We start from the raw sequence: 27,970 nt of genomic DNA, 5'->3' as shown, positions 1-27,970 counted from the left end.
CTTCCTTTTTCCTTTCTTCTTTCCTTCTTTTTTCTTTCTTTTTTTCTGAGATTCCCCTCCTCCCCCCTTCAGATTTCAGTGAGCAATTTAATTTTAGAGCATGAACTTTGGATCAATGTGATGACTGAGGTATATTCTCAGTGTGGCCTGAGAAGGGAGGAAGGTTTCCTTATAAGGTGCCTTTGAAGGCCTACATATGACCAATGAAAGTAATCTTTCATCTTTCTTTTTCTATTTTTGAAATAGAGTCTGCCTATTAAGGCTAGGGTGGTCTCGAACTGTCCATTGTCCTACCTCTGTCTTCTGAGTGTTGGGATTCTATTGTATACTAACATGCCTGGCTTACTGTACAACTCAAGTTCAGCAGAGACAGTAGAACTTCAGAGACGTATGTGGGGCATTGCCTTATTTTAACTTTTAATTTTAATCCTTTGACCCATTCACAGGAGGAGATAGTGACTTTTAGCTATTACATAGAGTCTTAACAAAATAGAGCCCTGGTTTCTCTTCATCTCTTGTCTGAGAGACGTTTGAAATTCTTTGTATGTATTTCAATCTTGCCCACTTCATTTTATTTTTTCATTGCTCATGATTAAGCTTCTGTTAGAAGACCAGCTATGTGGTCACTTTAAGACTTGTGTTTCATCTAAAACAGAGAACTCCTCTTTGCCTGCAGCCTCAATTCCATAGGGATCGAGTGTCATATTTCCTTGCAGAATCTCTTCAATGAATGATCTCAGAGTCACTGCCTCTGGTTTTGATAGCAACCCTTAGCTGTTCAAAAGGCAAAACTTTGCAATTTGAATGTTTCTGCAGTCATACAGAGCAACCCCACTCAGTTGGAAATAGATTTCTTATATATTTATTATTTGGTTCTTTGAACTGGCTATAGTATTTTTATTATGTAACTTCATCCTCTGTCCTAAAATGAGGCACTAATTGAGAAAGAAGAACCCCCTTCCTATAGTTCAAGCCATTTCCTAACAAGTTGGAAAAGTACTGTCATTTTAGAAAAAATGTTGAATACTTGACAATACCTCTCCCTTACAGAGAACGGACTGGATTTATGGCACATCTAAAGTAACTTCCATCTCTTCCACACTCCAGGTCACTTCAGGTGGAACCTTCATTGGCATTGGACGGAAAACTCCAGATTGCCAAGGCAACACCAAGTATTTCCGCTGCAAATTCTGCAATTTCACTTATATGGGCAACTCATCAACTGAACTAGAACAGCATTTTCTTCAGACTCACCCGAATAAAATAAAAGTTTCTCTCCCATCCTCCGAGGGTGCGAAACCTTCCGAGAAAAACTCGAACAAGTCCATCCCTGCGCTTCGAGCCAGCGACTCTGGAGACTTTGGAAAGTGGCAGGACAAGATTACAGTCAAGGCGGGAGACGACACCCCTGTCGGCTACTCCGTGCCCATCAAGTCCCTCGATTCCTCAAGACAAAATGGTACAGAGGCCACCAGTTATTACTGGTGCAAATTTTGTAGTTTCAGCTGTGAGTCATCTAGCTCCCTTAAGCTGCTGGAACATTACGGGAAGCAGCACGGAGCACTGCTGTCAGGCGGCCTTAATCCAGAGCTGAATGACAAGCTTCCCAGGGGCTCTGTTATTAATCAGAATGATCTAGCCAAAAGCGTAGAAGGAGAGCCATTGACCAAGCCAGAAAAGGGCTTGAGTGGGGCTAAAAAGAAGGACTTCCCCAGCAAGGGAGCAGAGGACAATATGGTAACAAGCTATAACTGTCAGTTCTGTGACTTTAGATATTCCAAAAGCCATGGCCCTGATGTGATTGTAGTAGGTCCACTTCTCCGTCACTATCAGCAGCTCCATAACATTCATAAGTGTACCATTAAGCACTGTCCATTCTGTCCCAGAGGCCTCTGCAGCCCTGAAAAGCACCTTGGAGAAATTACTTACCCGTTTGCTTGTAGAAAGAGTAATTGTTCCCACTGTGCACTCCTGCTGTTGCACTTGTCTCCTGGGGTGGCCGGAAGTTCCCGAGTCAAACACCAGTGCCACCAGTGTTCCTTCTCTACCCCCGATGTAGATGTGCTCCTCTTTCACTATGAGACCATGCATGAGTCCCCAGCGTCGGATGTCAAGCAAGAGGCAAACCATCTGCTAGGATCCGATGGGCAGCAGGCTGTCAAGGAAAGCAAAGAGCACTCGTGCACAAAATGCGATTTTATTACCCAGGTGGAAGAAGAGATTTCTAGACACTACAGGTAAGTGCACCGGGTCCTGAAACACCAGGATCATAGAACCCAGAGGGGCAGTGCGGGGATTGGTGGGTCTGCATCTGACGTGGCTGAATGTGCAGGACAGTCACCAAGAAGCTCTTCTGTAGCATAGCAGATGGCATGCTTATTAGTATGATGACCTCAGATTTTAATTTAGTCATGTGTTCTCATGTTTCCTAAGTGTTTTATACAGCTCATGGAGGGCATTTCCAAGTTGTCAGTGAAGCGGATCATGAGTTTACTAATTTAGCTAGTATGACTCTGCCTCCAGTAATCATTGAAGGAACAGCTCCCAAATGAAAGGTTCTCTAAGAATATATTTTATTCTCTGGAAGCAATCTGTTTGAGATGGTTGCTCATTGTTCTTTTTGAATGAGACTGGACATTTTTCTCACTGCTGATATTTAAAATATATCCTTGATTGGGACACAAACCATAATGTTGAGGTGAGATTTTGTTAATAGACATGATTTTGATTATGCTATCACTCCTTGTGGGCAGATAAAACAGGTTATTTTAAAATCATTCACATATACAGCACAACACATTCCTTCTAATTATTTGATTTCTCTTATAAGTCTTAACTTCCCAAGTTTCCCGTTCCTGTTTTTTACAGAGGAGTTTACATTAACCACTCTTTTAATATATGCATTTACTTCTGTCTTTCGGAAGTGTACATTGTACCGGGCACTGTCTGTACAGGAGCAAGTAAGCTAGGCACGGTCACTGGCCATATGGAGCTGACAATTTGGTAGGGAGGACAAGGCCCCTACAGATCGTCAGGATTGGGAAGTGCCGTAAAAACAGAGGAACAGAAGGCTATGCACGAAATGAACATAGGAAGAGCATAGCTTAATAATGGCAAGTCAGGAAATGCCTTCCCAAGGAAGACAAGCTTAAGCCGAGACCTGCTTAGATCCTGGATTGATATTCAAGTCTTGGAGATACAATGTGTGCAGAGTTGAGCATTTGTTGGTGTTATTATTGTTATTCTGCCTCTAACCTCCAAAAGAGAAAACTTTATTTACTTTCTTCTTATTATTGTTTATGCTTTTACTTACCTAGTTTATTTATTTGACATGGTCACACTATAGTCCGAACTGAGCATAACTCACTGGATAGCACAGGTTGATGCCAAACTGTTGTCAGTGTTCCTGCCTCGGTGCTTCCTACATGTTGAGGTCAGAGGAGTGAGCCATTGTCGTCAGCTTTCACTTACTATTTGATGTGTTTTTAAAGATTTTTTAAAACAACTGATTATTTTAGGCTTTTTTTTCCCCAAAGACTTTAAACGATGCCTTTTATTCGTTTCGGAGGTTCTATGTTAGTGGCATAGCATGTTTGTCTTCTCAGTCATCAACAATGAAGTGGTCCAGCAATAGGCTAATAATGTTAGATGTTAATTTGAAGGGCATCTTTAATGTTCACAGTGAATCAAAATGTTCAGAAAACACTTACTTGAGACTTACACTGTTTAATTTATAAGGTCATCCCTAGGAAAGACACAGTCCTTCAATAAATTATGTGTTCACACTTGCAATGAGTATTTCTGTCTCCTCCGACGATGTTAGCTGCATGTTAATTTATTTCTGGGCGAACAAGCACCAGCTTTTTCTTGACTTTCAATAATGTGAATGTGGAGGTATGGGTGTGTTTGTGCATATTTTGCACATATAGTTGTGAAGTGGTGTAAAACTTAGGTGATCTAGTAGTTTTTAAAGGGGGTGGCTGTTTTGAAGAAATCCTCATTACTTTCTTTAATTATGAAGATAATGGAATAAATACACAAGTATATGTACATATGTGTGTGCAATATGTGCATATATGTGTGCATGCATATTCACACACACACACAACAGAATTGACTGATAGCCCTAGCAAACAGATGATTTGGGCTAACGAATTTTCTTCAGGACTCTAGGTCACTACTTAAAGCTTTGTCTGAAAAAAAAAAAACCTAGCATATTCTTAGATAAAGAAAACAATCTTTGGAGATATGAAAAGTTTCCATAAAAGAGATTTTTTAATAATGTCAGGATTTAGTTGATTCTTAGTAATTAAAGTAACCTCTGCCAGGATGAGACTATTCTCTCCTGCCCTGCCCTGTATCTGTGAAGTTTAACAAATGAGCACACATAGATCTTCGCAAATGCCTTTATGCAAATGGAATTCCCAGGAGCATTTCACTTCATAGTAGTTTCCAATACACTGACAGCTCCAAGGTGAGTTACATTTTAATCTTTCATTACATAGTTTTAGACTAAGGAGGAACTAAAGGTATATGCCAAAGGCGGTTGTATGTTGGCTTTGAATCTAAGTCAAGCTCCCAGCATTTTACTAGTTAAGAAATTAAATAAAATGTTTCCTTCGGTCATTGAGTACTTTAAAAACACACACTTTTATATCCTGACATAATTTTGTTGATTTAAGCACCTTTTCTATTGGAGGTCATTCATCTACTATCTGGGAGTTTTTATAGAGCTTTTTGAAATTTGGGATCTTATGATTTCAGAGTCCTAATTCATAATTGCTGAAGTATAAGGAAATGTCACTAAAGGTTGGTCACATTCGAAGACTTAGGAATGTAAAATGAAACAGCCATGCAGGTACTTCAAACTCAAACTTCTATGAAAGTATTTACTGCAAATGCCACATTTTAAAAATAGGTTAACAGGTCATCTCACCTTATCTCAGTTCTATCATTCTAGATTACGCTCTATTTATTTATCTTAACCCTGTTAGGGAGCTTCTACTGTCATTTGATGTTATTGTGGTGGAACATTATAGGCTTTAAGTACTTTATGTGCAATACTTAAACTGTCACAAAAATCAGCATATTCTTCTAATTGTACAGTGTGTGTGAAATACTTTACATCTGAACAGAGTTGACGTGGAACTCGGAGAAGCTCAGTGTGGATTCCATGTATACACACTTTCCATAAGAGGCGGGTTGTTTTTGTATATTTATAATGTCCCCTAACTCACCCAGGGCTGTCAGCTATTTTCCATGCATGAATCTGCTTCTCTTGCATTAGATATTTTATTTAATTAACACTCAATAGACATTGCCTCTCTTTTCTGTTGGCCACCATCTTTCTCAAAATGGCCAGTATTATAATTTATGTTTCAGTCCTAAGTAGGACAAAAGACTTATAAAATAGGTGTAAACAGCCATGCTAGTTAAAATCTACTTTTAATGCATTGCCAGACTTCCCCAAATTAAGGGGAATTTCCGAAGCTTATTCTTTACTTCACTCAGAATGAGCTCAGCCATAGGGAGGGAGAAGTGAAAAGCAAGTGTGGCATGTGAGGTTGCACAGAGGACAAATGCCAGTATGTCTGCTGGATGTGGCCAAGACTGGTGTGGGGTCATCTGCAGGAGAGGCTGAAGTTGTAAGTTCCACTTTAATGTTGCTGCTGATTAGATTATTTCCACATTCAGTGCTCTTCTCTTCTCTATCAGAAGTAAATGTAAATTTTTTACAGAAAAGTTATCAATCTTTGCTTACAAAGTGTTAAGGTAAGTTTTGTGTGCACTCACTATTACAAAGTTTGCTGTGCAGACAGAGAGCAGATTCGCCATATGTGAGAAAAATGGAAAGCAGAAATGATAGATTCAGATACATAAGAGCTTTAGATAAAGGGGTTTTCAGTTATAATGTCATATCATAATTGTTACATGTTTAAGGAAGAAATAATTGTCATTTAAAATTATCATGAATTGTGAAACTATAAATTTCTGAGGGAAGTCAATGAACAAATACCATTCCTAACCATAATCATTGAAAAGTAAAGAAAACAAATAGGATAATTGATAGATTACATAATGATAGAAAGCCAGTGAGCTTATCACAATGAGATATCGGAACAATATTTTTCGAATAAATATTTATTTATTTAAAAATTTAATTAATTTATTAATTTAACTGGTATGGGTGTTTTGTCTACATGTTTGTTCATGCAGTGTGTTTTCTTGATAAACTTAGTTGCTGGAAGAAGGTGTTGGATTTTCTGGGTCTGAAGTTCCAGACAGCTGTGAGACCTCACGTGGATGCTAGGAATCAGACCTGGGTCCTCTGAAAGAGCAATCAGTCTGCTTAAGTGCTGAGATATCTCTCTAGACCCATAGAGAAAGTTTTGAAGATACAGCAAGGAGGTAGAAAATCTGAAACCAGATAGTAAAATATGGAAATACCATGGGATCTTTACAGATACACAACTAATGAGAATCTTAGAAGAAATAATAAAGAGAATGGCACAGATGTTATACAGTCAATATTTGAGGGAACATTGAAAACATTTTTTAGTGCTCACTGATGAAAGATATAAATGCATAGACTCAAAGAAGCATAACACACACTAAGCAAAATATATTATATACAGATAAACTTCTCCACAGTTATATTATTGCAGAAGTAAAAATCCAAGATCCTTCAGAGCAGTTACCAACAAACAATGAAGTACTTAGAAAGGAGAAGTCGTTTGGCATGCTCTCTTTGGCGAAGTTGGAAACCGGAAGCAGGAGGAATATTGCCAAATAAATCAACCTACTGCTTACCCAGACAGTCTTCTAGGGATAAAAGCAAGAAATGTTCAGATAAGACCTTGGAAATCTCTCTATTACAGTTACCTATGCATTGTGATATTGATGAATATATTTAAACGTGTTGTTTGTATGTTTTAGTCTGAAATAATTAACATTGGATGTAGAATATGGTCAGAGCAGTGTGGCTATAGCTTAGCATTTATCTTTGAAAAGCGTCAGTGAAAAAATATGGATGATGTGCTCTATTCATATTGAAAAACAGATATTTATGTTAAGGAAATCTGAAAATAGCAAGTCTACTGTGCATGAGTACAGTTTCTATCACAGCGAAGCCATGGTGGCTGTAATGAGATCTGTGGAGACTTTATACTTTTGAAATAGTGTCTAGTAACTCAGTGTCTGGACACTCAAATATAGACATAGCATTTCAACTTGAAAGCGGCCCCTAAGAAACATAAGAATACTAAGGATATTATTTACCACAGAGAAAATAATATGCAGTATTTTTACCTTTATTTGTAGATATTAATTATGAAAATTTCCAGAAAGATCCTGAAAGTGTGCAACATATTTATCTAGGCTAGGGCATGTTGCTCAATGGGAGAGTGCATAACATACAATGCCTACATCTGCGGGTTCAATCTCTAAGCCTGCAAAACACATAAATAAAAACCAAAAAATAAAAAATAAAATAGCTACCTTGTCTTAGAATAAGAGGAGTTTTAGACTGGATTTTTCAGTTTATATTAGGAGGTTTTGTTTGCTTTTTTGCTTGTTTGCTTTTTTTTTTCTTTTTCTGTTTTTCAAGACAGGGTTTCTCTGTTGCTTTGGAGCCTATCCTTGAACTTCCTCTGTAGACCAGGCTGGCCTGGCGCTCACAGAGATCCGCCTGCCTCTGCCTCCAAGTGCTAAGATTAAAGGTGTGAGACACCATCGCCTGTCTTATATTTGGTCTTATGTTATTTCCTATTCAATGTTTGCTTTTTATTTTAGTGGAAGACATTTCTATTTTGACTAATTATTATGATATATCATCCTTTTAAAGTTGAATCATAAATTGGAATTATTTAGGCATGACATGGTGTTTTCTTCTAGAAGAGGTTTAACCTGTTTGAAGATGCCCACTCCACCATAGATAGTAACTACAAATTAAATATTGATCAGACAATCTCAAAGTAAGAAGTGGATAATTATTTTGCAGGCTATTTCTCTCCAGTAAAACCAAATAAGTTTACTGGTTGCTTACAGTTTCAGAGATACAGAACCCAAGACCATCATAACAGGGACTATGTCTCTGCAGGCAGGAGGGTTTGATGCTGATATAGTATCTATGATCCAGTGATCCAGATACATGAGGCAGAGAGGGTGAGACACGCAAAATGTCTTTTGAAACCTCAAAGTCGACCACTTTCTTAACAAGACCATACCTCCTAATCCTTCCCAAACAACTCCACCAACTGGAGACTATAAGTGTTCATGAAGACCATTTTCATTCAGATCACCACAGCATGAGAGTTTTATCAAGTAAGTAGCATCCTTTAGCTGTTTCTTTTTCTGGAAATATTCCTGATCCATTTATGAATTATGAAAATCATAGAAATTAATAAATGAAAGCTACTTTTAGGTTAAAAGCTAACTGCAAGGTGCAATTTCAGAAGGATACAATATAAATATTTTTACAGCATATGGCAATTCTATGAAATAGCATAAGCCATTAAACCTTTCCTTCTCACAGAAATTCTAAGTCACTGAAATTCAAGTACAAGTTGCTTTTCTATGGACAAATTGTTCCCCTTTTCCTGGATAGAAATAATGAGTTAGATGTTCATTAAATTTCTCTCTTTATTCTTCTCTTCATTGTGAGTACAAAGGTCATATTGAGTCTTCACATTAGAAAGTTCCAAATGTTGCATAAGAGAAACACTAATTTTCCTCTGTCAGTCTTCTGTAATGGAAGGAGACTATGGAAATATAGTCCTGTTTCCTTTCATAGTGTGAGAAGAATATTTGTTCTTCACTTGATTGAAACATATAGAACTTAAATCCAAAATATATACCACATTTATAGTGTCTTTTAGATTGTCTTAATATAGGCAGACGATCTAATTAAACAACGAACAATAAATAGTACCTCTCAAATTGTACCACGTATGTACTTCTTAATATCTCTCTGTTGTTTCTTGACTCCAAGTTACATCAGCATCACAAACATCCCCAGCCACAGCTTTTTTAGCCTTTCTTGTTTGCTGTTTCAATGTGTGCCACTGTTAAGTTGAATCTCAGAAGGGAGTGATGAGAGATGGATGATACCCATCATAAGAAGTTCCTGTGAGAATACTCTTCTGTAAGCTGCTGAGTTCCTGGCAGGCTAAGTCAGAGACTGGGTTTCATCCATGTCTCTAGATGATGACTGTGCATGTCAGAGACTGAAAGGTACCACTCTGTGTTAGAAATGTGTATTGAAATGTTCACATCACTCCCAACTTTTGGAAGAAGTATCATCTTTTTAATTAGCCCTCTATTATTTATTTAGATTTGATTCAAGGAGGGAAGAATTAGTCGGGTCTCGCGAGAACTTTGAATCCAAACTTACTCTCTTGTCACGAATGATAGTCAGTGTGTGTCTTAAGATTCCTAAGGAGAGTAAGGGCTTTACCTGTGTTTCCGTAAAGTTAAAAAGATGAGAGATAACTTGAGAGTTTGTTAACTCACTTAGAATCACGATATATCTGGTAACATGGTTTTCATGTTAAATACTGGTCCCTACTTTGGCACTCATTAAACATTTAGGTTCTTAAGTCTTGTCTAGACAGTTTTTCAGGAAGATGAGGCAGCTTTAGAATTGCCTCACATGACCTGTTTTGTAAATGGGTATTGTCCTCATTCTCTTTTCTATTGCAAGATCTTTTGCAGCCTCCCCTCTGTTGTTTCACTTTTCATTTTATCAGTAATTTCATTGATTTAAAAATATCATGAAACATTTAGGCTTCAGCGTATTGAAAAGCTGAGCTTTGACCAGGGAGTTAGATGTTTTGTGGCATCAGCTTCTTGAGGACTTACTGGCTAAGGCATCATTTCTCCACACTATTGTCCATAAATGAACTCCGGACGTGGGAGCCTTGTTGTTTTGACATTTCATCCTCAGACATAACTCATAGCAAGACACATTTAATGCAGAAACTGTTATAGTCCCTCTTCCATAATTTAACTATACATTTGTCATGTTCCTCCCTGCCTACTGGTCTCCACAGGCTTCAGAAGTATCCACCGTTCCTATGACAATCACCAACGCATTAGGTGACCCTTCCAATGGATTAGTCATACTACTTCCTTCTTTGTTATTTCTCTGTCTACAGTGGCCTCTCCATATCTCAGATTTGCTAAAATGTGCCCTTTTCCTCTTGTGCTTGATAATTTTATGTCAGCTCAACACAAGCTTTAGTCAACTGAGAGGAAGGAACCTTGACCGCGAAAATGCCTCTGTAGATTAGGCTGCAGACAAACCTGTAGGGCTTTCTTAACTACTGGTTGATCTGGGAGTGTCCAGTCATGGTGAATAGTGGCACCCCTTACCTATGGTCCTGCATTCTATAAGAAATCAGGCTGAGTAAGCCATGGGGAGCAAGCCAGTAAGCAGCGCTCCGTGGCCTCTACATCAGCTCCTGACTCCTGTTTCCAGCCCTGCTTAAGCTCCTATCCTGACTTCCTTAGATGATGAAGCAATGATGAAATGTAAGCCAAATAAGTCTTGCCTCCCTAAATTGGTTTGGTTATGGTGTTTCATTACTACAGTGGTAAGCTTAAGACACCTGCTTCTTTCTTCCCAAAAGGACAGCTCCTTCTTGTCCTTTGGATTTGTAGACTTCCTTCAGAAAGTTCCTTGACTTTCCTAAGCAACCCTCATATGCCTTAAACTCTCTTTCATGCTATTATTACCATACATCATTTTATGTATCTAAATATTTGTGTGTAATGAAGTGTGCCTGTAAATGCCAAGTAATCAAGGACTCTGAGTTCCTATTTTACCACTATGTAGCTAGAAGTTGGCAAAATGATATACTGATGCTTATCTGTAATTGGAGTAACTTCAAGTGATAGCTCATAGAACTTACTGTGCTACCTTTTTGGTTTTATGGGGTAAGTAGAAAATGCTTCATAAGAGTGCCTCATTGCAAAAATTGTGTATTTTTCTGGTATGCTTTTTACAATTAAATACCTATGTTCTATTTAATTAAACATTTATCCTAATAATATAGCAGCTATTTTTCTTTAACAATGGAGATGTAATAACATATGGCAATAAAATTTATTTGTTTATGACTTTTATAAAGAAAGTACTAACAGGAACACATATACAGACGCCTTTAACAACTTTATCTGTACAGCCACTGCCAGGCTGTTTGATACCTAGCAGACATTTAGTATACTCAGTTTCTATATCTATTTATAGATTATGCAATTTATTTATCAGATTTTTGTTTTGGCACATCTTATTTTCTAGATTATATAGGTCAGGTAGCCTTATTTCATGGCTAAATTGATTATAGCATATGCTAGAAAGGAATGTTGTAATCATAGGATATTTTAATATGGGGAAAAGGTGTAAAAGAACTCAGCATTAAAAATGTTAATGTATTAATAGTGAAAAAAAAGCCTGAGTTCAGCTCAGATAAACAAAAGTGGAAAGGGCATTGATGACATCAGTTTTCAGAACACGAATATCTTACTAATACAGAATTGACTATTATCCACCAAGATAAAGTGAACAGAGCAGATGATAACAAAAGTAAACAATCAGCTGACCCCCCCCCCCATGTGTGTGTATGTGTGTGTTTTCATGACTGTTAGTGCTAAAGAAAACTTCATATTCTTACATTGGAGTGAAAATGCCTGCTAATTAAATTCCAGTTTCTGGGAGTGGAGAGTGTTGTGTTTCTTTCAGTCTGCTGCATTGCACGAGAGAAGTCAGGTGCATGAGGACTATTTTAGTGCACAGAGCATATTCCCTTCCGAATCCTGGCTTCCCATTGACTCTTTTCTTCCTTCCAGGAGAGCACACAGCTGCTACAAATGTCGCCAGTGCAGCTTCACAGCTGCTGACACTCAGTCACTCTTGGAGCACTTCAACACGGTTCACTGCCAGGAACAGGAAATCACTACTGCTAATGGCGAAGAGGATGGCCATGCCATACCCACCATCAAAGAAGAGCCCAAAATTGACCTCAAGGTCTACAGTCTGCTAAACCCAGACTCTAAAATGGGAGAGACGGTTCCCGAGAGCATAGTCAAGAGGGAGAAACTCGATGATAAGGAAGGGCTGAAAGATAAAGTCTGGACTGAGAGTTCCAACGATGATCTACGTAGCATGTCTTGGAGGGGGGCTGACATCCTGCGGGGCAGTCCATCCTACACTCAAGCAAGCCTAGGGCTCTTGACGCCTGTGTCCAGCTCCCAAGAGCAGACAAAGACTCTGAGAGACAGCCCCAACGTCGAAGCTGCCCACCTGGCACGACCTATGTATGGCTTGGCCGTCGATACCAAGGGCTTCCTGCAAGGGGCACCTGCTGGTGGCGAGAAGTCTGCCTCCCTCACCCAGCAGTATCCTGCATCTGGCGAGAGCAAGACCAAGGACGAATCCCAGTCGCTGTTACGGGTAGGAAGGTTTACTTTTTAAAATCATTTCTATCTTTTGAAGGAAACAAACGTTCTCTATATTTAGTTTAATGTGTTTTGTAGTGAAATGAAGTGATCTGTGTTGAGATTTTAGATGCATGAAGACCAAAGGATCAGAAAGCAGCCTACAGGTAGGCAGCTGCCTATTTGTCTTTGCTCTCAGCCCTGGTTTGAATGTTGGTTAATCATTCTTGGTGATTATGCAAAGCAACAAAGCCACCTTTGGAGGAGGGAGCTTTCTGATCCCATAAGGATAAGGATGCTCAGCTGGATTCAAATAACTAACTGCTGTTTAAGTTGCTGTGGTACAGAACCCAGTAAGGGAGGTGAGCAGAGATTAAAACACTAAGAATGTAAACTCCTGGGCGAGATGTTAATCCAGAAAGTAGTATTTCTTAAAACACACACACACACACACACACACACACACACACACACACACACCAGCCAACCAACCAACAACAACAACAACATAATGACGCCTGTAGTTAAGTTGCCAGAAAGAATGAAAAGGATGAAAACAACCTAAACATGAATAGTACAAATGCTGCCCAAAGCAGAGTTTTTTTGTCTTCCACAATTGCAAGGCCTTTTAGGGAGGAAATCATGGGTGCAAAGGGAAAAAGAATCTCCAAGTAAGGAAAACCTTCATTTTTGTGCACGCGTTGTAGACTCAATGTTCTCAAGAAATATTTTAGCTTTTGAAACGTCATGAGCTCCCGGTGTGCCATATGTGTGTTTTGACTAGAGCAGTTAAGTACCCTTCAGCATTTCACCTGCGTGCTGAGAAAATTTAGAGATTTCAGGATGGTTTTGAAGCTATGTTTCTGGCACAGAAGGTACGATCAGAAATTAGCTCCCTTTACAAAAACACCTGGTTAGGAACCCGTGCTCACTCAGCCTAAGGCTTTGACCTGAAGGTCAGAGACCACGGGTTTGTGGTCTCGGACACTGGAGAGAAGTGCTTTGCCATGATCTTAGCTGCCCCTTTGTCATTTGGCTTCAGATTCCCTGAAGCCATTCTGTGTGTCTCTGGTGTTGTGGAGTAGAGTTGAGGAAGGCCCCTTGGAAGTGGTGCAGTTTAAAAAAAAAAAAGCAGTTTGTTTTCCTACCTGTAGTTAAGCCCTAGAGCTATAAGGAGTCTTGGACATAGAAGAGGGGGTACCCCTGTTACCCTGAGAAACAAAGAGCTTTTCCTGCTATTTAGCTGGAGCAAATGTTCTCTAAGTAACTTTAGAAAGAAAACAAACAGTTCTGTGCCCTCCGGGAGCTCCCTTTGCCTAACTGCAGATAGATGCAGCTGTCTGATTGTACATAGCCTTTCTCAGGCTCCAAGCCTTCCTGGTCTCGTGGGCCTTTTGTGGCTTTGGCTTGAGAGGGAGAATGGGTATCATATATGTTATATATGTTATTATCCTCCGGTGACACCTCTAGAATGGGGTACAATTGGGTACTTTCCATTAGAGCCCTTTTTCTTCCTCTTCCACATAGCTGACATTTCTGCATGGCTCCAAGTTACTTCAGTGTCTTTTTAAAAAAAACAAAAAACAAAAAACAAACAAACAAACAAAAAAAACCCCAAAAACAAACTATTTCCAATCTGTCAGTTTTTCTGCCTTCCTTGTATGCTCAAAGAATTTGGAATGATAAGTAGCTGGCTAAGGAGTCGGATGAAAAGCCTATCATTACTGCGACCAGCCTGAGGATGGTAAAACTTCTGAGAACAATTCGTTCTCTTCAGTTCCTCCACTTCCTTAATTCCCTGACTTTAAGTTTCAATTGCACCATTTCAACTGCCCTTTCACTTCCTCTGCATCGGCAGCTGACGTAGAAGATCTTCTGCACAGCTAAGTCCTCGGTGAATGGCTCAGACCCTAACCTTGTGATTGATGATCGTTCAAGGTTGTCTTTTACCTCATTTCACAATGCAGGCACGCACACACTTCTTAAAAGTCAAATACATTATTCTGTGACTTAAATAAAATTTGGTCCTTTAAAATGTATACCTTTGTGTTTCAATGATTCTTTTTGGACTCTCTTAGTCTACTGACAAAGAGTAAATAGGAAATTCTTTGAAAAAGCTCTATCTCCCCCAAATATTTGCATTCCAGTTCATAACAGTGGCATAATTACAGTTACAAAGTAGCGGCGAAAATAATTTTGTGGCTGGGGGTCACCACAACATGAGGAACTGTATTGATGGGTCCCAGCATTAGGAAGGTGCAGTACAAAGAGTGGCCAATTTGGTTTATTGTGCAATATTTGGTTTGATTTCTTAACTGAATTTTCAGTTTTGATATATATCTTAGTGAGATTTCAAAGAAACCCCTTCACTTTAATAAACAGAGCAGCATTTGACTGAGAAACTGAGGAGTTTCCCAGTTTTGGTGGTGGAATATGGGATGCTAAGTTATCATAGCACATATACTATCTGTTCATTCTGGAAGAAAGTACCCAGCAGAATGTCATTACCATGTTTACTAAAGGCAAAAGTAATGCAATCCACTTGGGTAGTTGTAAAACTTCCAACTAGTATGTTTATAAATGCACAATAAGAATATGGAGATGCTTGGAATAAAATGCCATGTTCTGTCTAGGTATAGGATAGAGTATTGACTCTTGAGTTTCTGAAGTGCAGTGGGACCTGCTGGTTGCCTTGTTTATTTACATGTAGAGACCTACTGTTGGTGTGGAAGCCAGTTTTTCATTAACTTATTCCACACAGCATGTAGTACAGCATTCTAGTCAATGTTTGTACATAGATTGTTGTTGCTGAGAGAAGAACTTTGAACTGTGCAAACATGATGTATGCACCGATAGAAAAAGTCACGTATGAAAAAGTTGTCCTAGAATGTGTTGACGTAAAGTAGTTCAGGACTGCAGCTAAGAAATGGGACATTTTCAATGACTAGGCCAAATACATGTAGCTTTCTTTCATAAAGTCAGTGGTTAGAATGCTGCTTTCAAGATTATTTCTCTGATAACATGTTTTTAAATTTTTCTTTAATGAATGCATTTTTACTGGGTCTAGTGGTAGTGGCTTGCTCCATTCCTGCAAGTGTCGAAGGAAGTGTCTCGTGAAGACTGTATATTTCACAATATTCCGTTCATTAGCGTCAGCCCTTTTTCTTATTTCTTTATTGGCTTGTTTTTGTTGTGTCTCGGTCTAGAGCAGAAGTGGCCTTTGTTTGGGACTTTCAGGCCTTTTGTGTATGTTCTCATTTAGTGAATGTCCTCTCATTTTCACTTTATGAAGAATAGGATAGATGTATAAAGAATGTTAAGTTGTTCGGGCCGCCTTTGTGGCTCACTCAGCTTAGATGGTAACAAAGGACAACAAATTGGCCAGAGTTGTCCTCTGTAAATTGCTTTTTTAAAAGGCAGAGTTTTTCTTGCATATCGGCCAATCAATATTAGTATACTTTTGAATAGTTTGTGAGTTTGAATATTAAGGCTTGTTTTGCTAAATAAAACTTTTGTTACATTTCTTGTTAAAATGGTCCACGGTTACATGCAATCTTTGCCTTTTAAAAACTTTATTCTTAAAAACAAAAACAAAACAAAAACTTTATTCCTGAAATGGTCACCAAAGTTTAACAAAGACAAACCCACCCAGTAATTTTACTTATATTTAAATCTGACCATGAGAAGAACTTAGTATCTTCAACATTACTCTTGCCAATGTAGGATAATCAGTTAGTTACATGTTTTCCCATAACTTTATTTCTCCATATTTAAATGGTAGATTATGATCTGATTGACTTATGTACAATTTTGCACCCTTTTTCCTAACCATTTCTTTCATGATATATTTCTAAAACTGTATGTATATGTGTATTTAGTTTTAGGGAAATACATATAACAAATGTAATTATATTAATCTTTTATTAATTCCTCTTTTATCCTTCTGGATTTTATTCTTGTAGTAGAATTTTTAAAGTTATTTTTCTGTCACAGATATCTGCCATGTGAATAGGAAGAAAAAAATTGTTCCTTAAATATCACAAAGATTTTGTCACTATCAAATGGAGGTTTGTTTTTTTTTTTTTTCAACAAATGCCCAAGCATAGGTAAGTTTAATGGCTGAATCTAGAGGAAGAAGTAGGACAATTCGTTTGTTGAGATAGTGCCCTACTTACATGTGTAGGCGGAAATTCTATCTTAGGGTTGAGCACTGAAGTTATTAGGAACTTTCTTCAACACACCCAGGGAAAACCGAGCCACAGTGAAACTGATTTAGGTTTATTGCTTCGATATCCTTATTGAAGTTTGCTGGTTTTAAGGTCTATATTCTGCACTGCGTTGGTGTTCCTGGAGACTTTCAGATGTGGGCCTCTGGGAGGGGGTTGGCCCCTGCTTGTCAAAGGCCAGCCTGCAGGAAACCCAAACATCTATCTCTGACCCAGGATCTACTTACTGCCTTCTTCCTCTCAGCACTGCTGTGTGGCTCAGTTAATTAGTGTTTGTCAGTGCCTTTGAGATCTGCAGATTCAGAGTGCCTGATAAGCCAAGGGAGTGTGATTATTCACTCATCTTGTAAAGGTGATACCTAGGCAGTACAAAGCGGCCTTGTTTCCACCTTTCTTTAGCAGTGTTACATTTAAAGTCTAAAGGCTGCTGATACCGGACAGTCTATTCAGATGCAAAAACGTTCTTTTGGGGACAGTCTACTGGCAGCCAGGCAAAGGAAACCCCATGATGAACTCCTTTACAACATTTGATATGAGATCTTGGGGGCTTTTTAAAATTAAAGATGATCTGAAGGGAAAAGATACATTGTTTTGCTTTCTATTTAATGAAAGCAAAACCAAAATCTAAATCATCCTACAGAAAAAATGGACGTAATGTCGATGTAAATAATCGTTTTCCTGATCATCTTTGAGTTTTGTTTTTCTTTTTTTACATGTACATATCCCAGCACACACGGAATGAGACGCCATCAGAAGCACATGGAAATAATCCTTGTCTAAAGAAGAAAGAAAACATATACTAAATTTATTTTTTTCTATTCAGTTTTTGTGTAATTCTTGTATAGTTCTCTGCCTGGGCCTTGTGTTTGATGCATTTTCCGGGTGACATCCATTAAGAATATTTATGATCTAAACCCATATAATTTGGCATTTTTCAACATAAAGCCCACGAATTGAACTTAGTAGTGCATAATAGTAAGTATGGCCATTTTAATTATTTTTACTAAGTAAGAGTCAAGTAGTCCCCCCCCCTTTACTAGTTTTTAATCTTTCGCAATGTAATATAATTTTTGATGGATAAAAAAATAATAAAATGGCACATATATGTGCAAGTTTGATTTTGTTAGTTTTACTAATGAGGTTTCTGGTAGCCCAATTTTATTTTGTGATTTAGCTCCATTGGCTCTTTGTAAAAGCATTCTCGCACACCTAAAACACGCTTTGATGTAAACTAGACTCTCTGTGAAGTCTGGTGCGGCTTCCAAGCCAAGGGAAGCTGATATGTCTCAGTGTACTGTGCGGGTTTGCAGTCGGTGTGCAGTGGTGGTGTCCCTTACTACAGTATCTGTTTGTTATTTCCTGAAGGAATACCTTCTGCTTGTCTCCTTTCCCCTACCCCTCCCTGACTGACTGAGGCAGTAGACACCAGGAATCCCAAAGGAAACCACTGTTGAGCTTATTTAGACGCAGGAGGGGGATAGTATACAGGTGGCCCACATTTGAGGCATTCAGAGAGCTGCACAGTGATTCGGAAGTGTGTCAGCCATCAGACATCCTGATATGAATCTAGCTCGCTCTTTCTCTCTCTCTCTCTCTCTCTCTCTCTCTTTGGCCATGACTAATCTAAATGTAAACTAATATTTTACTTTAAAATAACCATACTCTGAATAATATGTGATTATTTTGGATTTCATTACTGTTTGCATCAGAAAAGTAAACAGTATCTTCATTATTATTTTCTCTTTTTCTCTGTCCATAGGCTTTGCTTAAGAACTTTTAAAGAGTAGGCAAGGGTGATGGTTATGTGATTAGTCTGTCAGCTACTCAATGAACCTTAGAAAGCTGGGGTTCCTACATCTGGATGTGGTATTAAGATGAGGGGCATTTCAGAGAATTTTAATCACTGTCTTCCTTCATTTGGGAGAAGTAATGCCATTTACAGATATTGATCATTAGTATTAATTTCCAAATAGATAAACTTTATTTTGGGAAAGCATTCACTTACAGTATATTTTGTCTATGTTGTCAGTGCTTAGGAGTGAGGAAAGGGAATCTTAATTTTGTTTTTCTAATTCCAGGACAGTTAAGCTAAATTGAATATTTGGTATTCTTGTTCAAGTTAGAGTAGTAGATGCCTCTCGAAAATAATTTTACATGGTGGTTTGCCTTTTTAACACAGTAGTTTCTCAATTTTGTAAATTTGACCTAGGCATATTAATAAGGAAAGGGATAAATATGGAAATGTGCTTATTTGTAACATTAAAGTTAGCCAGAAAATGCTAACATACACAAATTTTGAAACAAAACATACTTAATTCTTCTACATTTTAAAAACATCAATTATTTCTGATTATTTCTCAAGTGTGTAGATGCAAATGGGTATGGTTTTTGCTACAGCTTTTGGGGGGAAATCAGTAATTTATATGGAGAAAATCATAAGATTCATAACACTGTGGTGTGCTGAATTACATTCATCTGTAATGTTACATTTCATTTAAGTTTTTATATTCAAGACTTATTCTTGACCATGCTTTAAAAAAAGGTCTTGGTAGATAAATGACCCATAAAATAATCTCTTCTCAGAGAATTAACTTTATGAGCTTAACTTATAATCCAATATATCACAAGAACAGCTCTGTAGTTGTCTAATTGGAATTCTCACTGAAGAAGACAAAACCTGGAACGGTCCTTCAGAAAAAAAAATCATACCTAGAAAGGCATTAAAAATGAAGGAACTTTTAAAACAGAGATGGCTATTTATAATTAATGGCTAAGCAATCAAAACTTTAACATTTCAATTTATATTGCATTTCTATTAATTCATTGGGGTATCAATGCCATCATCTTAATCCATATTCTTTGAAGTTCAGCTATTACTACTCCTTTTATTTAGATGAGGAAATGGAGGCAGTGAGATTAAATAGTTTGCCAGGACTCATACTACATGTCAAGGCAAAGATGACATGCTAGCCCTGGCTGTCAAATTGCAGGGTCCCTGCGTAGCCTCCGTGGCTGTGCTATGATTGCTAATAAGTGCTTGCTTGTGGGACTCCCTACAAGAGTTTGCTTCTTGTGAGCACCTACCATCCATGTGTGTGTGAATAAGATTGAAAAGCAGCATTTGGAAGTTATACATGTGACACTTGCCTATTGCAAAGAAGAAAACACGACAGAAAATGAAAGCCACTGGTATATTCCAATGCACAAATTATTTCTGTTCATATTTTGAGATCAGATGTGTTTTTTAGATACTCTCACATATGTATTTTATTGAAGCATAGGACTATATACCTTTTAATTTTCTAATTTACTTTTAAAAGTTTACAATATGGCATGTACATTTTTCCTTGCTCATAAAGTTATGCCATGCTATTTGTTTTATCATGGTTAACCATTTTGTTGATTAATGTGTTTACCGATGAGTATTTGGAGTATTTCCAGTTTTACTTATAAAGAACACTTTGAAGCCACGAGGTCTGAAAGTTCATACCAGTAAACCCAGCACTTAAAATATTGAAGCAGATAAATTACTGCCAGTTCAAGGACAGCTTAATTGACACAGTAGGTTTCATGCTAGCCTGGACTGCAAATTGGTGAGATTCTGTATCAATAGCTAGCCAAACAACTAAACAAACAAACTAAAATATAATAAAAATATAACACTTTCATAATCCCCTTGTAGCTATCATTCAATTGTTTCATCATTTCTTTGATATATTTTCTTGTAATATATTTCATGAGAAAACACTTCTAGTAACTAATGACAATGTTCAACTCACTTTTATGTACTAGGATATTTTTAAGACAGAAAATAATTCCAGTCATAATAAACATGGGTAATAATATGCAGTAACTACTTATTGATGAGCTGCTGACCTACACATTGAGTTAGTTAATGATGAAAGAAAGAATTCAGAGAATAACTGATAATCCCAAATATCTGCTCTTTTTCATAGACATAGACTCCCATAATTCTACTATTAGGTGTATGTTTTGATATACTTACCTTGTATCGTATCCACAGTATAGGTTTTAGTTTGCTATTAGACATGTTTAATTTCAAACAGGTTCTTTTTTCCCCCCTAATCAGCATTTACACAAATGATTCAGGTGAAAACACTCTCCATAGACCAACTTGGCCTTTTTTGAGGGAACAATTTCACTCTTTGTTTCTATCTAGTTTCCTAGGGTCATAGTCTGACTACTTCTCAGAATCTCTAACCTTGGTGTAAATCTCATTTTCCGTAGGTGCAGGTTGGACTTATGTATGGGCAACTGTGTGGGTTTTGAGTCATAAGAGAACAGAAGTCAAATTTCAGTGCTTTGAAAATGTCTGTCTTTGTCCTCCTATATCGCCCAAACACTCACACTCCATTACAGAACATTTTTTTTTTCATGAGATTATCAAAATCGCAGAATCAATGTCTGTTGTGTTTTAACAAAGTAGGAAGGAGAAAAAGATAACATTTCTATGTTGACACTGCATTAGCACTTGTTTCAGAGGTTCAGACCACCCTTAATTATATGTTCACCAAGATTTGCTTCATAACAATCACATATGTTTGACCAAGGCACATTAAAGTGGCCTTCTATTGTGGAATCTAAGAAATTAAAGGTACTTAGTTTCCCAAGGGTAATCATCTGCCTTTCACAGGAAGAAGTCCTTCATACCGCAAAAGTAGCCTTTAATTCATTTGTAAACTTTTATGGGTTTATCGGCCTTGCAAACCACAGTTCAACTAATGACAGCATTGATCAAATTTTTAGAATATCCGCAAATCATTCTTGACCAGTTCTTGCTCATTTCAAATTCACCACAGCATGCTTTCTTAATAATAAAAGAAAAACCATATATTTTGTTTTAATTATATAACTAGAATGAAGAAAATGTGAGTTTTCAAAAATGTGGATTGTATGAATGGTTCTGATGATATGTCCATGTCCTTTTAGACCTGTGTCCCCAAAGCCTTTACACTGTGTGATGGAATTCTAGTTGGTTTGTGTAAGAATTTGCCTCAAACTCACTTGGAAGTTGACTATGTCTGAAAAGTTTCAAGATATCTTGCCATTACTTTAAATAGTACTCAGAGCCCCTGCATCTGGATTTTGGAAGTGTGTACTTCAGTTTATCGAGTTTTATTTCCAGGTGAATAAAGTCAGGATTCTACTTCTCATTTTATAGTTTCTTTTTGTTCTTCCTGGTTTTACAGGGGAAATACCATAGACTGGAGGAAAGTAGGTCTTGTGTTATAAACCTAATTTGTGACTAAGTAGCTAAGTGACCCTGAGTGAGTCATTCAATCCTATGTACTCCCCTTCTTCTACTTTGGAAAATTCTAGATAGTACAATATACAGTTGGTCAAATTTCCTTTAATTGGTAAATATATAAGCCAAGTCAATTTTCTGTTGAACCCTAAACATTCTGATGTATGACTTAATGGATAAATTGGCTATAAGGCACAAACGTTATATTTTAAGTTAATCTCAAGAAAGAAAATTCATCTGAATTACAAATTTAAATATGACTTTCAGGTACTAGCTAGAAACTAGTTAGGTATGAATAACTGTCACACACAATCTGAAACCTTAAAAAAATCCTATTGTTAAAAAAATCACATTGTTTAAATTTAACTTCTTAAAGGATAATGCTCATTCTTTATTAATAGCCATGTTGCGAGAAGAAATTAGGTAATTGGAGGCCTTATTAGGGATGGGAGGAAATAGAAGTACGGGAAATGATGTGACCCGGGTGACAATGTGGCAGTCAGAAGCCTGTGTCTTAAGTTTGCTGGCCTTGAGCAGCATTGCCTGTTTTGTTCTCCGTCAGATGTGCAGCCCAGAATTTGGGATAAGGAAACTAATTTTAGTAGGTGGGTGCAAATATCGTAGGAGTCCATGAACAGACTCTAATCCCAGCTGTTTCATTACAATTATAAAAATAAAATTGGCTGTGAATCATCCAAACTCTGTTTAATGGGTGTGAATAATTCAGTTTCATCCCACTGAAATCTTAAAACTATAAACCTATCTTAGTTCTTTATGGTCTTTCAGAGTTAATATCTCATTATTCAGAGATGAACTATTTGAAGTATGGGTGGTCGTAATGAAAGGGGCCATATTTCTCATTAGCCTGTGTAGTTTTCAGCATTGGCAATATAGCCTCTAGCTTGAGTGTAGGGGTAGAGTTGAAAAGAGATTAGGAAGAGTTTAGGAAAAGAAAACAAAATGTAAAATAACTATTTCCTAGCATTTTGCTTTCCAATAAAAGTATATGTTCATTGTAAACATCCTGTAGCATAGATGTAAATGAAAGAAAGACTACAAATATTCAGCCTGTTTAGTATATCCTATTGTGGATACACATGTGCACACTCACAAAGACATATAGATTACCAATGTGGATTTTTATGTTTAATATTAAAATAGCATCTGATTTAACTTTATAACAAAATACAAGCCTTTTGAACTATCAGCATATAGTCTTCCACATCATGCTTATTGTAATTTTCTGTATTTTGTTCTAGAAAAAATGTTGACCTTGTAGTTGGACGTTTACATCCAGTTTTTACTATTCTAAGTCATGCAGCACTGGATATCTTTGTAGTTAATTTCATCTTGCTTTCTCTTTCAAGTAGTTTGATTTTCTGCTCCTATAATTAGGTTTGTTTGTGGGATGACACAGTAAAGGCATCTATGGGCAAGTATAGATCACTTTACCAGGCTGTACATATATACTCCTGGGAAATAGGAAAACTATCATTTCTGGACTTCCATTAGTTATAATTGTCCCACAGTGGTAGTTAAGAAATAGAAACCCTAACATTTTCTTTACATGTTATTATAGGGGGAAAGTTAATAACTGTGAAAGCTTGAAAAAGATGCATTTGTGTAGCACCAGCAAAGAATCTCTTGAATATCTATCTCACTTTATAGTTGAAAGGTAAATTGCTTGCTTAACTTGATAGTTACTTTAATAGTGAATTATACTAAAATGAGACTTAACATTATAACCATGCAGGGATCTAGCTGTTTCCTAAAATGTTTCTGAAAGAATATAAATTTAATGTGTATCTGTGCACATAGAAAGTTCTTAGCAACACTCAACACAATGCCTGGCACATCAACTGTAGTTTGAATAAATAAATCAATTTTCGACTTCTTTGGAGTCATTAACGAGTATAGTATATATATGAAAATTGATTACTAAAGGAAAGTGTAAAAAGCGTTTTATATCTCATCTCTATTTATTTATTTTTCTAATTATGCTGCTATTAACAAAGCCCTCAGAATTAATTTCCCTTCATGAAATTTGAATGCATGTGTCATGTATCCAAATGAATAATTACAAACACTCACCTTGGGTCAGATTTTATTTTCGAAGCACTAACATCCAGTAGGACTAAACTGACTTAGACTTCGATGAACCTGCCAAATTTAAGGAGAACTTCAGAACTGCTTTCTCCGACATTAGAGTGCATCCTTCCTTATTGTCCAATAAATAACAGAGAATTCCTTAAAAGCTAAAAAAGCAGCAAAATAAATATTCCTACCCTAAAGTAATATGTAACATGTAGGTGTGTATAAACGATTGTAATGCAAAGGAAATTTTCATAAAAGGTAGAAAAAGTAGAAAGTGCTTAATCAAAAGCATAACAGGTCATATTTAGATAAAAAATAAGTTTTTACAAAGAATTTTATTGCTTGTTGCCAATCAACTAAACAACAACATCAGCAAGAACCTAGGAACTAGAGAGATGAGTCAGAATTTAAAAACACATATTGCTCTTGAAGAGAACCTACATTTGGTTCACAGCACCTTATTAAACTGTTCAATCACCTATAATTCCTGCCCATGATTGTTCAATACCCCATTCTGAACTCTTCGGGTCCCTGAAGTCCTGTTAAATACATACATACACATATGATTTAAACTAAGAAATTTATTTTAAATTATTAAAATTAAACAGACCCAGATTTTAATAGATGAATCTGAAAACACGGAAGATAATTCACAAGGAGAAAATTATGAAAACTCAGTCCAGCACATTTATTTTGAGGAACTGAAAACACTTGACAGAAATTATGTACTTATTATATGGGGAGCTAACGTGTAATATATAGAGAATTTCTTTAAATGCTTATTTGGAAAATCTCAAAATGAAAACAGGGAACCATTTGTCGGACCCTCATAATATCTTGATTACCTTTTAATTATGTTACTATGATGTATTATATAATATGGTTTTATAAGATTGGGTTGAGGGAAGTAATCAGTTATCTAATCTGTAGTTCTGTTAGTTATAACATGAAGACTTCATTAACACGTTGAAAATAGAAATAATTTCTATAGACAAACTTACATGTAGAAAGTTGAAGTTAGAAAAGTTTATTATGTACGTGAGTGACTGAACGGTAATGTCCAGATTTGTGTGACTCTAAGAGATCATAGCCAACACTGGAGAATCACGCATGGGTGCCGTCAGTTGGGATGGCACATATAACTGCCAGTATCAATATATTATAGTAGATCTCAATAGTCAAGGGAGGGTGAATAGCTGAATTTATACCTATCCAATTTGAAGTTTAATTTAAATTTCTAATTGAAGATGAAGTGTGGATCTGGGAGGAATTGGGGATGGGGCAGCTATTGGGGGATGAATATGATCAAAATGTATGAAATTCTGTAAGTAATAATACAAATATTATACTAAATTATCTAAGTAATAAAACTTTATTTTAATACTATTCCTTTGAAGCTTTCTTTTTTCTAATAAGAGACTGAAAGGGATGGATCCAGATGGGAGGAGACATGGGGGGTTGCAGGAGGAGTAGAGGGAGTGGATATCCTAATCAGGATATATTAGAAAAAAACTGTTTATAGTAAAAGGAAAAGTCATGAGTAAAAGAGTAAATATGGAAACCTCCCACTTAATTCTACACAGCAGAATAATAATCATAATAAAACATTTTGAGAACTCAAGAAAAGAAAGAATATTGGAGGGATAGTTGAGAGTGCCATCCTTTTCAGGGAACAGAGAGTTGAAGGGAGTTCAAACGCATTGACTTTCTCCTAATCGTTGAGTATTTGCAAGCCTCGTTTGCACAAAATACCTAGAAACGCTATCAACACCGGCAAACTATAGCTACCAGGGCTTCGGCTCCTTCGCAGACAAGGAGCAGAGATAATGTCCAGCAGACTGATTACAGCACTGCAGCAGATGGCAGGTCTCCTGGAGTAAAACAAAGTGTGGCTTAGAAATTAAAATATTATTGTACAATTTCTCCTTTTTCCCTTTCCTCCGTGAAGTCTTCCTTATGTACCCACCTCAGGGTCCCTTTTTGTTTTCTTTATTTGTTAATGTTTCATTTGCTTGTGTGTGTATGTATGTGCACAATGAAATATATAAATTTAATTTGCACAGTTAAGTTAGGGTTGCTTGTATGTATATGACTATATTATTTCAGGGTTATTTTTAATGATCTCTTCTTATTCTACTTTTTTAAAATTAAAGTTCATGGAATTGGGTATTTATCTGTTGGGACCTGAAAGGCAGTTGTTTGGAAATATTAAGAACAGTCAAAGAAGACATTTAAGCACAACCGGAGTTTTGTGATGCTAGTAATTTGTGAGCCCCAGCTGCAGTGAAGGAGTCTGTTTTGACATTTCTGAGTTCGTGCTGCAAGCTCCTATCTGTATATCTCAGTTTCTTCCTAAGATATTGTTCATAAACACAAGAACGCGCATGCCTCACCTATCTTATTATATGCTAACCCAAAACCAAAAGAAATAATTAAGAATCTTTAGGGAGGAAGGAGGAGTATTAAAATCAATAAACAGAAAATAACATTAAATTCTTTGGATAAATGTAAAAGAAAAGTACACACCAAAATCTCCCATATTGCCATTTAACATGTCTGCTCCATGTGCCTTGCCTATTGAATTGAGGCATTGTATACAAGTGCTGTCATAATTATGTTCCTAGATTCTTATACCAATTTACTGATGATTTCTCTTAGATTTGACCCAGTGGCTGATTGTCTGCCTTATTTGATGTATTGCAGTTGAGAAGGAAGACACATGCTTGGCTGGGACATGTCACCTGTTGTTTAATGGCTAAAACTGTTACATATCTCAATACTGAATTACATTAAGTCATTTTAAAAGCATTCTACTTTCCCTTTGTTTAAATTCCTGCAATCCCTGGGATATTCACAGGGTGCTTAATGGAAGTCTTGATTAAAATCTTCCAAGCTTTAAGGCTTTGGGTTCTTGTAAACAATGGGGATCTGAAGCATTGGCCTCATTATGTCTTTTTATTAGTCTATTTACCCACTTAATGTTAAAAAAGTCAACTTTTTCCCCCTTTAGTTGTGTTGTAATAAATACAAATTAAATTTCTTTAAGAAATCAACCACGCCTTGTTGTGTGATGATCACAGAATTTATGGTATTTCTTTAAAAATTTCTCTGAAGACATTATAATTATTTTAAAACTAAATGAGCTGCCTAGGGTATACCAATTTTCCGTGATTTAAAATAGGTCTTTTAAGTTTTATATCTGAACTGCTTTTAAGTGGTTCTTTCTAAACACGCAAGATTATGAACCCTGATGTATGCAATCTATACTTGCTTCATAATAGCTAACCAAACTATAGGTCCATAAAAGTCTTTCTGTATGTAATAGCTGACATTAACTGACAAGGTTTACCTCTGAGCTCAGCAGCTTAGATCCCAGGACAAATTCAATCATATCCTACATTTCTATGGCTGGATACTGCCACATGATTTATTGAGATGCTCTCAAAATTCCTGGCTTTTGTGGTTTTAATGAACAAACATGGAGGTTTCAGTTATGCAGTGAAGTAAAAAGAGCTCACTGTAGTTTCTGTTCCTTACCAATGTTATGTGTAAATTTCATTTTAATGTGAGGTTTGTCTGATATTTTTGTACTTGAAATGGAAGATATTTATATAAGTAAGAATGCGTGTAGATGTATATATGTGTCTGTCTGTATATATGTGTATATATGTATGTGTGTGTTTGATGATTTCCTTCTGAAAGCAAGGCACTTTTTTATTTTTACCAACTTCAGACACAGTAGAACAAGGTTATGAAAAAACAACTCCAGCTCTTGCAGAATAGATATTCTTGAATTTTTCTTTTCACAGATCGTGAGCAATTGAGCATCCCAGGGCCATACCATGTTCATATTTGTGTTTCATGCCAGCTCTGCCAAACTTGCTCTCCCTTACAATGTCTAGGATCAATAAATTCTTAATTAGTAAAATAGATAAGTCCATATGCTCAT

At 36.8% G+C, this 27,970-nt stretch overlaps 1 protein-coding gene across 3 annotated transcripts in view; it reads left to right on the top strand.

Moving 5' to 3' along the window:
- Trps1 (transcriptional repressor GATA binding 1) overlaps positions 1-27,970 on the top strand; it is a 236,252-nt gene that overhangs the window by 57,944 nt on the left and 150,338 nt on the right. For all 3 annotated transcript variants that reach the window (XM_057791672.1, XM_057791673.1, XM_057791671.1), the window contains exons 3-4: positions 1,108-2,237; positions 11,848-12,451. In XM_057791672.1, coding sequence (XP_057647655.1) covers positions 1,108-2,237; positions 11,848-12,451 — 1,734 coding nt within the window. The remainder of the gene's footprint in view (positions 1-1,107; positions 2,238-11,847; positions 12,452-27,970) is intronic.

Source organism: Chionomys nivalis, chromosome 17 (genome assembly GCF_950005125.1).
Source record: "Chionomys nivalis chromosome 17, mChiNiv1.1, whole genome shotgun sequence".
NCBI lineage: Eukaryota > Metazoa > Chordata > Mammalia > Rodentia > Cricetidae > Chionomys > Chionomys nivalis.
This window is presented reverse-complemented; position numbering and strand designations above follow the sequence as displayed.